General features: G+C 44.0%; 3 protein-coding genes across 8 annotated transcripts in view; 2 read left to right on the plus strand and 1 right to left on the minus strand.

Moving 5' to 3' along the window:
- Window positions 1-4676, minus strand: part of LOC141933586 (transcription factor HES-5-like) — a 26149-nt gene extending 21473 nt beyond the window's left edge. Inside the window, exon 1 of one of the 4 annotated variants that reach the window (XM_074848372.1) lies at window positions 4588-4676. In XM_074848372.1, the coding sequence (XP_074704473.1) occupies window positions 4588-4595 (8 nt within the window). In that variant the 5' untranslated portion in view covers window positions 4596-4676. The remainder of the gene's footprint in view (window positions 1-4587) is intronic. The other 3 variants (XM_074848371.1, XM_074848375.1, XM_074848373.1) reach the window with 3 other exon arrangements.
- Window positions 784-3756, plus strand: LOC141933588 (transcription factor HES-5-like). Its single transcript, XM_074848378.1, has 3 exons — window positions 784-2117; window positions 2247-2412; window positions 2511-3756. Exons 1-3 carry the CDS (start codon window positions 2064-2066, stop codon window positions 2762-2764), a joined length of 474 nt encoding a protein of 157 aa, XP_074704479.1. The 5' UTR covers window positions 784-2063; the 3' UTR covers window positions 2765-3756.
- Window positions 4472-14026, plus strand: part of PANK4 (pantothenate kinase 4 (inactive)) — a 26509-nt gene continuing 16954 nt past the window's right edge. For all 3 annotated transcript variants that reach the window (XM_074848355.1, XM_074848357.1, XM_074848356.1), the window contains exons 1-6: window positions 4472-4753; window positions 8061-8143; window positions 8977-9185; window positions 11280-11463; window positions 12017-12109; window positions 13611-13764. In XM_074848355.1, the coding sequence (XP_074704456.1) occupies window positions 4600-4753; window positions 8061-8143; window positions 8977-9185; window positions 11280-11463; window positions 12017-12109; window positions 13611-13764 (877 nt within the window). In that variant the 5' untranslated portion in view covers window positions 4472-4599. The remainder of the gene's footprint in view (window positions 4754-8060; window positions 8144-8976; window positions 9186-11279; window positions 11464-12016; window positions 12110-13610; window positions 13765-14026) is intronic.

A 14026-nucleotide genomic window follows, 5' to 3' on the forward strand; every position in this document is an offset into this window, starting at 1 on the left:
TATTTCCAGAACTGAAAATTGGGTCAAAGCTGCCCTCCCATTTCCCTGTACCTGCTGCAAACATATTCCTTCCCATGGAGTGCGTGGCAGGACCTGCTGTCCGTTCCATCTCATGCGACCCCTGAGAGAGATGCACAAAGCCCCGTGCTTGACTTCAGGCTCCAATAATGGCACAAATACATGCAGCCAGCGATTGCCTTGGCTGCGAGCAATACTGCTGATTACAAGCTGCCAAAATAGTTCAGGGAACTGATTTTGAATAGGACTCATACTCCCTGTTCAATTATAGGTTTTTGACAACCATCCACAATTAAAATTGTTACACCCTAAATGATCCATCTAAATGTAAAATGTCTTTGGGCTGGGAAGGGAGGAGGGGAGAATGTCTGACCTATGAAAATCACTGCCGTGAGAAGCCAGGAAGTTAAAAGGAGGGTTGTAAGCTTCAGGTTAATAACCAGTTACAGGATCATCCTTCGCAGGATCATATCCTTCTGTGCAACAACCACACGTGTGCTGGAACACGTTGCTATCTATCTATGTACCCACAGAGACAGGTTTTGGCCCTTATCAAGAGGGATGCTGAGGGCAGGTGAAACAGGCTGACTGCAGCTGACAGTGAAATGAAAGGTTTCCTTTCTGGTTTTGAAAGGCAGACACAGGAAATAGGGTTTTCATGAATCTTGTTGCAGTAAGAAACAGGTATTCAAAAAACTAACATCCCCAACCTGCTAGCCTCTTAGCAACAATCTAGCTTTACTCCCTGTTCTAGCCTCTGACCATGGAACATGCATTAAGGAAAAAGAAAATTATGCCCACGCATGACTCCCCTTAAACCCACAGAGCTCCACATACTGCAGCTGAAACAGATGTACCATAAAGCATAACTGGGAATTTGTCAATATGGGGCCTCACACAAGCCTGACTGACAGATCTTAAATGTGACTAGCTTTGGATTGTGCTTGGGGGGAGAGCAGACCTGAGTAGGCAACCTAGAATAGCCTGAAAAAAAAATATATCTCAAAAAGGCAGCTTTAATCCTGGATCCTATCTGGTCCTTTCCAGTTCATTACCTGTGTTCATTGCAATACACGTGGCACATACACTGAGAAAGCCCAAGACTGAACAGTCACAGCATATCCCAGCACCTGTATTTACCTTCTGCAAGTGGGATAATACAAACAGAGTAATAGACAAGAATTGACTTTTCACTGCATCTCAGTTGTCTGTAAAGAGAAAATATATTTAGGTGCTTCACGTGAGTCTCAGGACCAAGGGAACAGTGAGGCATTTGCAAAGTGGCATGAAATTAAATAGGACATGTTTGGGAAAGGCATCATAATCGTTACATGTCACGGGCTGCCATAGGAAAGCCCAGATTACCCAAACAAAAGCAAGGAATTGCTCTGAATATCACTCCTAGAGGGACTCTATTTAGAGAGGAAAATATTTCAAGCTAACTGCTTGGCACAAATTGTTTTAAGGGTTCTTCCCTTGATTTTAGTCTCTAGTTGCCTGAAAATTATCTGGTACTGTATTCATCTAAGCACGGTTTAATGTCAATGAAAGGGTTTAGTCCCTCTAATTCCGCATCTTTTCTTTTTCAACCTCTCTTTTGGTCATGGGCACAGAGCATTATCTCTTCCTGGGATCAGTCTTCTGTGCTTAATTTCACCGCAGCCTGGGAAAAGGCAGCACATTGAGATGTTGACGTTCCCAACATCAGGCAGAAGTTTGATTATAATGATGGCAAACGCTTTCCCACGTTCCTACCCCAGCGCCCTAATGTCAAGCCCTATTGTGTCACACACTGCCCAGTCCACCTGCTCCTTTGGGAGCAGGGTATTATCCCCAGGCAATTCACAGTCAATTTGCCATGCTGTAATAGATGCTTTCTCTATTGTCCCGGGGCAGGCATGGATTGGCTATCGACTGTGGGAAACTCAAAGTCGCTTAGGACCCATACATTTGTATGCAGCCACTGCGTATAAATAGAGGAACTCCTGGCTCCCTTCTCCACCTGCTAACCAGCAAGCTCCGAGCTGAAACCAGCACTTGGGATAATGGCACCCAGTGCTCTCTCCCTGGAAATCCTTACGCCCAAAGAGAAGAACAGAGTAAGTATCTGCTATCCCTGTGACCGCGAGGGCAAAGACCTGAGAAGGGCCAAAGCCCCTTAGCAGCAGGTTATATAGAGACGGGAAGGGGAAAGCCTCCTAACTGTCCCTTCCCATTTTGTGTTCCAGCTCAGGAAACCCATTGTAGAGAAACTGCGTCGCGATCGGATTAACAGCAGCATCGAGCAGCTGAAACTGCTGCTGGAGAAGGAGTTTCAGAGACACCAGCCCAACTCCAAGCTGGAGAAAGCCGACATCCTGGAGATGACTGTCAGCTACCTGAAATACAGCCGAGGTGAGTACACCCCGATCACACTTGCCACCCTTACTTTTAGGCAAAACTCCAGCCTGAGTCTCCCTGTGTAACACTTCTCTCCTCTTCTGCCCTTTCAGCTTTTGCAGCATCTGCCAAAAGCCTACAGCAGGATTATTGTGAAGGGTATGCCTGGTGCCTCAAAGAAGCTCTGCAATTTCTGTCTCTCCATTCAGCAAACACAGAAACCTGGATGAAGCTGATCTGTCATTTCCAGAGGTCACAAGCAGTGCCTAAGGACACTGGTTCTTCTTCTGCACCCGCTTCCACCCACCAGCCCCCTGCAAAACAAGCAGCCCTGAAACCCTCCTGCAGCCTCTGGAGGCCTTGGTAGGCCAAGAGTACGCTTACGTGTTCCTGGACATTTGCTCATATTCCAGAGGAGATCGTGACTTGCTATACAAGTCCCCGCACTCCTCTCACGAGTAGGGAAGAATTTTTTCCTTTTGCAGAGCATTACTATGCTTGGATATCTGCTTCCCTTCTTCCAGAAGGACTGAAAAGATCCCACCACGTGGAGTGAAAGTTATTCTAAAAGAATGTGAGATGTAATCCTCCAGCTAGGAGGACTGAGAGGCGATGTTCAGAGAGGAACACCGACTGTTCTTAACCTTAGTGAGGTTGAACGTGTACATCTGTTGAGAAAGCAGTAACTTCTAAGATGTTCAGGCTAGCATTTTCAGAAGTGTCCGCTCAGGAGGAGCCCTTTCCTCTGACCTGCCCCGCTTGAGACTCCCGAGTGTCCCAGGCTATCCACACCTGCGCTGCCCGGCTGCAGCTGTAGCCGGAGGGGGGGGGCAAGGTGTCTCAAGCAGAGCAGCTAGTCTAACGGGACACATTTGAAAACCTAGCTTTCCTACAGGTGCCATAACGGGTTCTATAATATTTGTAGACTGTACTGAGCATGCTCTGAAAATGGTTAAACCATAACTCAAACTACGTAGAGGAAATTCCTCAGGATGTCTTGCTCACAAAGTCAGAGTACTGTTTGTGAGGTTCAGGATATGTATGCCTTTTATAAAGGCAAAAGCTCATTTTTATATCCTTATAGGAAAGAAAGTTACGGCTGTGTTGTCGATTTTACAAGAAATATTTATGAAAGTCTTTCATTAAAGGCAGGTGTACAAATTATATTTACTCTTTGGTACCCTACCACCAGGGGAGAATGTGAATTCGTTACTGTCCTTGGAGGATGATATGACATGTTATGTGTGAGCTGCACCAATTGTATAACCTGTGCCAGAAATTATCTTGAACTTCAGAAGCTGCAGACACTTTTAACAGTGCAAAAATAAATAAAAATCTAGTTAATAAACCCAGCAAGTTATTCTTTCTTGAGTAGTTCGCATAGCTGATTTCCCTGTGGTCCCTGGGGTTAAAGGACACGAGACAAAGATTTCAGTAAAAGCAAAGATATTCAGAATTGGTATTTAATTGCCTCACCGGTTTTGTGTCCCTTGGGAACCCCTGCAATGCTGTTTTCCACAGCAGAGAATACACAGCTCCGAAATATCAAACCCTAGCCCTCTCAATGCGAGACAAAAATAGAGGCATGCCTAACCACCAAATTCTTTGGAAATTTAGAGCCGAGAGACTTGTCAAGAAAGGTCACAGCAAGGGCGAACTCAGGAGAATTCATGCCTGACTCCCAAACATAGAAAGTACTTTTGATTAATAGATTTAAGTTTGCCAAGGCACTTCACATTATGTCTCATGGATCTTATGGCATGTACCCGAGTCACAAACCTGAACTGCGGGGAATTAAAATCTAGGTTTTTGTCTCGAGGGGAGACACGTATCGCTGCTCAATACGTCTCTAGATGAGGCACGAGTCAGCACAGCGTTGCCCTTGCTCCTCGCACGGGTAAGAGAGGGGCTGCCTGGGCATCCCGCAGCCCCGAGCACGGCGGCACCGGGCACGGCTCCTCACACCGTCCCTTCGCCCCCCGGGGTCTCGTCTCCCGCCCGTGAGCTGCTGGAGCTCTTCCCGCCGCATTCGCGGGTGCCCCAGCGCCGGCCCCCCTCGGCGGGTTGTGCCGTGACATCCTCCCCCCATCCCCGGGGGCGGCGGCCTTCGCCCGCAGGCGTGTGCCAGTCCCCGCCTCATTCGCATAATCTATGCGCCGAGCTTGTTAGTATGTAGATGTATGCGCATACATTTGCATACCGATGAGGCCGGGCGACGAGTGGGTCGCGTTCAAAATGGCGGAGCGGGGCGGGCGAGGTAGCGGCGGTCACGGCAGTTTGGACAAGAGCATCACCCTCCCGCCCGACGAAATCTTTCGTAACCTGGAGAACGCCAAGCGCTTCGCCATAGACATCGGTAAACCGGGCGGGAGCCGCGGGGACGGCGGGGAGCGGCGGTGGCGACGGGGTGGGGGGGCGATGGCCGAGGAACGGGCGGCGGCTCTCGGCCGCTGAGGGGACTCCCCGGGCCGGGCGGCGCGCGGGGCACGCTGGGAAATGCAGTCCCCTGAGGCGCCCTGGCCGGCGCGGGCGGCAGGGGGCGCACTACAGCGACCGGCATGCACCGCGGCGGGGGGCGCGGCGCGGGGCATGATGGGACCGGGAGTCCCGCCGCCCGCCGGTGGCGAGGGGGCCGGCGGGCAACGGCACTACAAGGCCCGGCATGCCGCCCGCCGCCGCTAACGGGCCGCGGAGGGAACCGGCTTAGGGGACAGCCCGGGGCTGCCCTTGGCGGCGAGAGGCAACCTGAGGCGGCCGCCCGGAGCGGGCTGGCCTGCCCGAAGGGGCAGGGGGCCTGCGCCCCCCGCCTACCCGCCCTGCGGCGGGGCCTGTGGGCGGCCTCGGGAGAGAGGACGGTGCACCGGCGGCCCTAGGCCCGAGAAGGGAGCAGCGCAGCAGATTCCCGACCCCCCCAGACGACCCTCGTAGCTGGCCGCTGCGGGCGCTCCTCCAGGCTCCTGAACCGGGCCTTGAAGGAGAGAGGGCTGGGGAAAGCTGCTGTGCTGCCTGCCCCGGCGAAGCGGGGTGGCTGCAGAGATAAGGGGGTTTGGTGTCGGTCGGGGGCCTGTAACAGCAGCTGGCTGCGCTTGCTTCCTCAGTCACCCCCAGAAACACCCCACGTCCTATGCATGAGCCTGAGAACATGACATTCCTGGGTGTATAACAGCCTGCACCGAGGGACAGCAAGAGCAATGCACATCAGAGTGACACCTGAGCACCACAGCTGGTGTGGGGGGCCATACCAGGACACAGCTGAGCTAAGCCTCTAAACAACAGTTTCACCTGGGCAGGGATTAGCATTAATTCTATGGAGATCTGCAAAACCAAAAATGCCAGTTCACACATTTTCCTTCTGTATTGCAGTTTCTAGGTCAGTCAAACTTTTAGTAAGAAATCCAGAAGAAAAGTACTCCTCAGCCACAGTACTGTGTGGTACTGGTGCAAGTCTCCCTTAGTCCTCTGGTTAACACTGCTCTGGGTGCTGTACACTTACTGTGTAGTGGGAAGAATATATACACCATAACATACAGTCTTGTCACAAGTCTGCTTAACTCCTTCAGAAGCTACTTGTTTCATGCCTGTTAAAGTAACAGCTGGAATTGGTCCTTTCTGTGGGTCAGAGTGGAATTAGAGTTGTGGGATTAGTTACAAAGCCTAGTTACACATCTCAGCTGGTGTTCTGATGGATTTAAGTCTTTAAAAACTAGGAGAGGAAGGGGAGAATGTATAAAGCATAGCTTGACATAACCATTTATCTGTTGGTAAATTAATTGGTGAAGTATCATTATCAGTGTGGTACAAACACTATGACAGTCCAACACAAGCTTCACAATTCCTCTACTTAAGAGATTTGGAAGGAAGCTTTTCCTCATAGCACAGAGCTACTGAGTTTAGTTTTTTAGAAAAAGCTAAGAAAAACCTCACTTTTAAGCAACAAGCTAGCAGAAGAGTTTGGATTTTGTTTACCATAAACTTTAAAGCATTGGGTAGTACACTGAAATAAGATCTGAGGTCAGGAAAGCTTTATTGCTTTTGTTACTATAAGCATTGGTCAGCAATCACTCTAACATGACCTCACTTAAATTTTGCTGGAGAAAGCCACCAATTTTTCTCCTACAGGTTGCAAAAATTTTCCTGTTTATTTGAGCACTATGGAAGAGATGAGACTACTGTTATGAAAGCAAGGCTATAAGCACTAGCTGATTATTTTTCACCTGCACACGCTGCATTTCTTGATGACATTAAGGCAGCAGAATGTAGGGCCACTGAATTCAGCCATTTCTATCATTGATAGGTTTTTATTTACCATTAGGACTTTAATTTTAACCCAGTAGTTGGTTGCAATTACTCCCTGTCTTGCACGCAGTATGTTCTACGAGATGCATGGTAAACTTGCTGAAAGGGGTAACGTGCCAGATCTTTGGCAAGAGGCAAGTAGCACATGCAGACTTAAATTCAGCTACACCTTAGGCCTGTAGCACTGAGATAGACTGCCTGACATGCCTTGTGCTCACGTTCTGAGAGCGTGGATGCAAAGTTAGAAGTGTCTTTCTGTAGACATAAGGGTGGTTTACCCCTGCAGCCCAGGGTACTTTTTATGCAGAGTTAAAATTCAGGGTTTTTCCTCCAGCAGCCAAAGCAGCTTAGAGGTTTACAAAGCAAACCAAATACCTTAATCAGATCCTGATACTCAGAAGTGGTTGAAGAAGCATTTTTCTTTCTGAAGGGGAAAAAAAAAATATTAAAAGCTTGTTTTAACAAAGATAAGCTGGCGTTGACAGCCTCCTATTTTCAAGCTGAAATATCTATTTGATTAAGGTGCCAAGAGGTATCAAGCACCAGCAGGTACTGCTTTGTCCTAAGGAAAATCAGTTACTCAAGTTATTCAGTCTAACTTCATAAATTCACTTTTGCAGGTCAGATGCAGAGACAGCACAGGTAGGGCAAGTGGTTAAGTTCCATTTCAAGGTGCGAGTTGGAAGTTGTATTGTCTTGATGTAAGCAGGCTCAAGGCCTGAAGAGGGTGATGAGGCTGGTCTGCTCAGACTTGCATGTTGGTAATACCACTAACTGGTGTGCTTGAGTAGCATCATTCTAAGTGTTCTTTACCCCAAAGCCAATAATAATCTTGCACGATAGTTATTCAGTACATAGAGTCATCATCTAACCAGCTGTGAATTCATAGCTTGTCCTTGGAAGCAAGTTAAGAATATCTACTTAAGTGTTCTGATGAAGCGCTTCTTGGTTGTGCGTATGACATGCGTTGCTCAGCTGTGGCAAACCTCCTTATAAAATCCTCTTGTAAGCAGCAGATTTGGGGTTTATGAAGAGTTTTCAAACAAGATAAATGATACATGCACTAGCCTAGCCAATTAAATACTTCCACTTATTTCTGCTTATCTTCAGTCATCCCCACATCAGCTGGGCCTAAGCTGAGCTTGCAGAGCTTTTCCCATAAGCAGTGCATTTGGGGTTAACCATGCCAAATCTAGACAAGGGTTCTTCGGCTCACTGCTTTATGCATTTAGCTTAATTATATCTGGCTTTAGCTGAGGAGATCTTTAAAACCGGGAACCCTTAGGTAAAGCATACATAAACATAAGTTATATTGTTTGCTCTAAGGTGGGGCATTAGTCATAACTTGTCATTTTTTTTATTAACAGGTGGTTCATTAACCAAATTGGCCTATTATTCAACTGTGCAGCATAAAGTGGCAAGAGTGAGATCCTTTGATCATTCTGGAAAGGTGAGAATTGTATCAGCTGCATCCAATTGACTCCTAAGAGTGAAGCACCAGACTGGCTTCTCATAGCAGAATAGAAATTTCATCTGAAACCCACCTAGTAACTTGTTCTATATAAAACTTTATCTAGCACTTTCTTATAGTTTGACCTTCTGTAACATCTGTTACTCTGAAGTTGTCACAGCCAAAATGTTTATTTTAAAAACGCATTCTAGTATGTACTGACACAGCCATCCCTAAGCATTTATGCTGCAGCTCAGATGAGTGTGTGGCTCCTGTTAATAACCCTTTGCTATACTCCAGGGGAAATTAGCTGTTAGCATGGGTTCAGCAATTATTTTTGCTTTGCAAGCTTAGTATAGCCAAAGATCTAAATTCATGTGAAGATACATCATATACGCTCTCTTTACTGAGAGACTGCTTGCAGGGCTTGAGTTGTGCAGCCCATGCCTAGGCAAACTCAGTTACATTCTTTGCCTCCTTGGAAGTGCTTGTATTGCCAGTTAGTGTTTAAAATAGTTATTTTTCTAGACAGTATGGTACTTCTGCAAAAAAACCCATACTCCCATGCAAACATAACTTTTTTCACACAGAGATATTTCATGCATGTCTAATGCATGGGAAAATTGATTATATTCTCAGTTTGAGGAGAATTAAGATCTGTTGAAACTATATTCTTCTTTGAAAGGAGCTTGGGATGTTATGTTTTTAATAGCATTAACACAGTTTCAAGGCAAAGGAAGCACAGGTATTGATGTTCAGTAGTTCAGCATTTAACCCTGTTTCTCAAGGAAGGATTTTGAATGATCTATAAGGAATTCTTTTCTCTTTTAAAGGACATAGAAAATGAACCTTTATATGAAATATCTGTTCAGGAGGAGATTACAGCTCGACTTCACTTCATTAAATTTGAAAACACTTATATTGAAACCTGCCTCGATTTCATCAAAGACCATCTTGTCAATACAGAGACAAAAGTCATCAAAGCTACAGGTGGTGGTGCCTATAAATTCAAAGATCTTATTGAGAAGAAATTGGGGTTGAAGTAAGTGGAACTGTTTAAACTTACAGGAGTATATTTCTTCTTTGATGAGATTTTAGTAGGCTAACTTGCTGCTTTGCCCATCTGCTCTCAAAAGCCACTCGCACTGCAGGAGCGAAGCGGTAGGATGGGTGTGTGCATCTTAGCCAGACCAGGCTGAACTGACTCGTTAGTGAACATCAGCTGCAAAAAAAACCCTGTCTCCTTAACTGACGTGGTAGCAGGGCAGGAGTAGAGCCAGGCAGGAACACAGGGCTCAGGACAAAGACAGTAAAAAGAGGAAAGCAGGGCTTTTTTCTTTAAAGGATCTAAGTTGCATCTACTCCATTTTTAAGTTAAATTAGTCTCCATCATGATTATGATAATAGTTTTACTATTCACTGCCCAGCTAGCAGCATTGCAGTGATGGTATCCTAGCTATCAGGAGCATGCTTTAGACACACTGTTGAACTCTGCTGGAGTAGAGCTCCAAATACACAAAACCTACAACAGTGTATAAAATGAAACAAAATTTGAAATAAAGTAGTTAATAAATTCGTTACTAACAAGAATTTTAATTGGGAATCTTTGATCAGTTACTGTGATGAGGTGTGTTTAAGGGTGTCAGTCTTCCTACTTCAAGTTTAAGGATGAAATCCACAAGACAGATTTATTATTACAAACCAAATACTGCTGGCAAACACCTTTTTTTTCTCCTGGCTGTACCTAACCTCTGTAGTTGCCTAGATTCTCAAGTTAGAGTTCCAAAAGCTTCTAACATTTTTCTGTGTATGCTCAGGAGTGTGTAATTAATACAATATATTAACTTACTGTATGGCCCCTGCCTAAACTTCATGCAGAAGCATAGGCTTGCAGGAGACTAAAGGGCAGTCTCATGAATTTACAGCCTTATAAATTTACCATTTAAACATCTTTATCAAACACCATGTGCTAAAAAGCTGCTGTAAGTATAGGTAAAGTATCATTCATGTACACCAACATAAAACATTACTTGGTGTTACTGGGGAGAGCTTCAAAGCACCTCTCACACAGTGATTTTACATAGTTATTCTTCAACTTCTGAGGTACTGTGTTCATCTTCTTTTTACTACTTTTTCAAATTACTTTCTTCTTCTGATAGGTAGGATTCTGTTAACTTTTTTTCAAACCAGCCTATGTCAGTACCTTATTGGCTGTTACTAAGTAGAAGTTAATCAAGGCAATGAAGCAATCCCCCCCTTTTCTCATGTGCTGCACCTGTTTTTTGTTTCTTTGTTTTTTATTCTGTCATGACATGCTTAATTGGTCCACAGGCCCAAAAAGCAGCACCTTCTCCATCCTGACAAACATAAAGTATTCTCTATTAATGGAGTTGTATACTTGTGCTTTGTTTATGTGTTTTCAACAAGGCTTATGATACTTCATGTAAGAAATTTACCATAAATCAGCAACAATACATAAGATACAGTGTTTACAAGAGTCAGTAAGTGTTAGCTGACTCAATTACATCATTCATCTTACCTAAATTACATATCATGTTCCCAGACTCCATGCCTAGGATATGTACTGTGAATCCTATTATGGAGAAGTTTTTTTTTTCCTGTGTTTGGTAATCCCTGTAGTAGGCTCTTTGCAATCACTTTAATCTGTCATAAACAAGTGGTGAATTGTTGAAGGGACCTTTTTACCTTTATTGAGAAGGAAGGGGAAGAGCAATGGAAAATTATTCCATGATAGGAAATTGTTTTGTTAGCTTAATTTCCAGATGACTTTCCTGACCTGCTTTATTGCAGGGGTGCACGTATACTTGTGCTGGCACCAGGGCACTAAAGAGGCAGTTTAAACAAGAAAACAGGGGAGCAGGTTTATTTTTAATGACAGCATGGTTAATGGAACTACAGCCTAACTTCAGACTGTGTGTTCTGGCATGGAAGATCAGCATCAGAACATATGTGGATGTAGGTTTCATGTTTTAAGAGATCTGGACTTTTGCCATGTGGTGTGGGTTACTATCTCCTGTTTGTGAAGTCTTTAAAAACTACTGTTCTAAAAGATATTTGCTTATCACTAGGACTGTGAAATTCATGTAAGGGTTTTTTTTCTCCCCCTTCTCCTCAGAGTAGATAAAGAAGATGTAATGACCTGCCTAATTAAAGGATGCAACTTTGTGCTAAGGAACATACCCCATGAAGTTTTTGCATACCAGAAAGATTCAGATACAGAATTCCGATTTCAGACAAACCACCCAAATATTTTCCCTTATTTACTGGTGAATATTGGCTCTGGGGTTTCTATAGTGAAGGTGAGTGGTTGCTAAAATGTTTTATTGCTGAATTTAATAAAGGTGATCTGAAACATCTTGCTGTTTCAGATTTGTAGTTGTTTATTCTTGGATAATACAAAGTTTAGAAAGAAAATCATGATTACTTTTTAAAATTTCCACTTCTTACAGAGTTATGAATGCTTTTCTATTCACTACCATAGTTTTTTTTAACCACATTTAATTTGGTGTTTAGAGAAGTTGTTACATTAACTAATGAGGACAAAGGCTGTCAGATCAGAGTGATTTTTAATATTTGTTTGCTTATTTTGGTACACTGTTGAGGGGACCAAACTTTATGTCTATATTTAGGACTACTGGCAAGAATTAAATACAAACATTTCAGAAACTGCTTGTGGTATAAATATGTGGAACATGCACCTCTGGAGAAGTTCTCACCTGATACTTACACAATTAAATAGTTCCACCTACACTAATTCCACTGTTCAAAAAACCCTGCACGCTCTCATACCTAACTGTGTGTTTATAGTTATCATGGGACTTTCTAGACAAATCTGCCTTGTTTTATTGACAGGTAGAAACAGAAGACAAATTTGAATGGATTGGAGGGAGCTCAATTGGAGGTGGAACCTTCTGGGGTCTTGGAGCACTGCTCACAAAAACAAAGGTATCGAAGTGTCAGTTTTAAGGGGCATGGGATTAAATGAGGTGCTAAGAAGGAGCTGGAAGCCTTGGAATGCCAGACTCTGAATGGGGAGGAACAATTATTTGAAGTAATGTTTGTATGGGAAACCAGAAGTCCAACATTAGTGTACTAGAAAATGAAAAAAATTATGTCTCTTGGGAGGGGTTTACCTTTTATTCAAAGAATTGCTGCCCTTGTGCAGAAACAGAACAGGCAGTTTTGCAATGCTCAGGACAATTTTAGTACTCTCCATTAGGTGCTTGTGGTCCTAGACTGTTAGATGAGGCTGAGTCCTTATGTTCATATTTTTGGTGCTTCTGATGCATAAAAGGAAGCTTTAAATGCAAAAGGATACTAGTAAAATGTAGGGACAGAAATCTAAGATGCTCATCAGTGGCAAAATAGAAATCCCGCTTGGGACTCGAGGAGTTTGTCAACAAGGACAAATAATGTCTATAATGCAGAGAACAGCCTCCTCAAAGTGGCCTGTTAATTTTCTGTACTTATGTTCAACGTGAAATGCTTGCCTAGTTCCTGCAGTGCTATCTGCAGAAGCAAAGCAGAGAGCACCCGATTACTGCAAAATGTCTGGGAATAGAGAAGAGAAATTCTAACTCTTTGTTTCACATTACAGTTTCAGGGGTTCATCACTTAAATCCCAGGTTGGTGATACGCCAGAATAGGGCCTGATTTAGTACTGCTCTGCCTAACTCAGCTCTTAAATCATGCTGGTTTTTCCTGTCTCAAAGATCCGTGTGACTTAAATAGGTGTTCCTAGATGTCAGTGGTGTAGAAAAAGCTAGAGTTACATATACACCAAAGAAGAAAATGTCAAAGGGAAGACCCATACTTGGAATATTTTGCTTGATGCTTTTAAGAAAGAAATCTTAGAACATGATAGTGTCTGCTTTTAATTGTCTCTGATTTTGTAGAAGAAGAAATTAGGGTTAACAGACTTATAAATTAAGTATTGTGATAGTGCAGATTGTGTGCAAGTTTAATTTCAGGGGCATTAATGCATTTCTGCAACAGTAAGGGCAGACTTAGTCTTTTGGGTTTTAACCATTTTTTTCTTAGGCTTCAAGAAGACATAAATCTGTTTGCTCTTAGTTACTGTGTTTCTGACTTCATTCCAAGATAAGAAATGCATGAGGCTTCTGACTATTTTGTATATGCTGATCCATCTCTAGTTTTCAGGGGAAATTCAACAAATTATTTGCAGATAATGGCAGATAACTGAAGAGGACAGTTGTGCTTTTCATCATTAAAGGAGCTCCACTTAAGATCAGTCTGTCTGATAACATACTGAGTCTGGATAAGTCCTTGTCATTAGAAATAATGTATTTCTTGCTGACAGGGTTGATTCTAAGAGAAGCCAAAACCCCTGGTTTTGGTCGATAAAGATGCTGCAGAACTCTGGGTTTATGGGCAGGGTTCTCTGGCTGGCCAGGAAAGCTGGAGTAACTCTGCTTCTCCTCCTCAGAAATTTGATGAATTACTGCAACTGGCTTCAAAGGGCCAGCACACAAATGTAGACATGCTGGTGAAAGATGTGTATGGAGGCGCCTACCAGACCCTGGGGCTAAGTGGAAATCTGATAGCTAGCAGCTTCGGGAAGTCTACGACAGCAGATAAAGGTATTGGTGTATAAAAGATCTACCCAAGATTTGCTAAACAGTTAAGACTTTATATTGCCTGTCAGCTTGGATTTGCTGCTTCTGCTAGCTTCCTGTGAACACTTACATGGATGGAAAAATCGTTGCCAGCTTCACCGGCATAAACACATCTTGCCTTACCCATTTCCCTGTGTTCCGTGCGCTGGGCTGAGAGGCAGCTGCTCGAGCTGCTCCAGTTATTTGGAGCTGTTGTTTGAAACTAAAGAGGAGTAGAAATGCGACC

Source organism: Strix aluco, chromosome 22 (assembly GCF_031877795.1).
Source record: "Strix aluco isolate bStrAlu1 chromosome 22, bStrAlu1.hap1, whole genome shotgun sequence".
Lineage (NCBI taxonomy): Eukaryota > Metazoa > Chordata > Aves > Strigiformes > Strigidae > Strix > Strix aluco.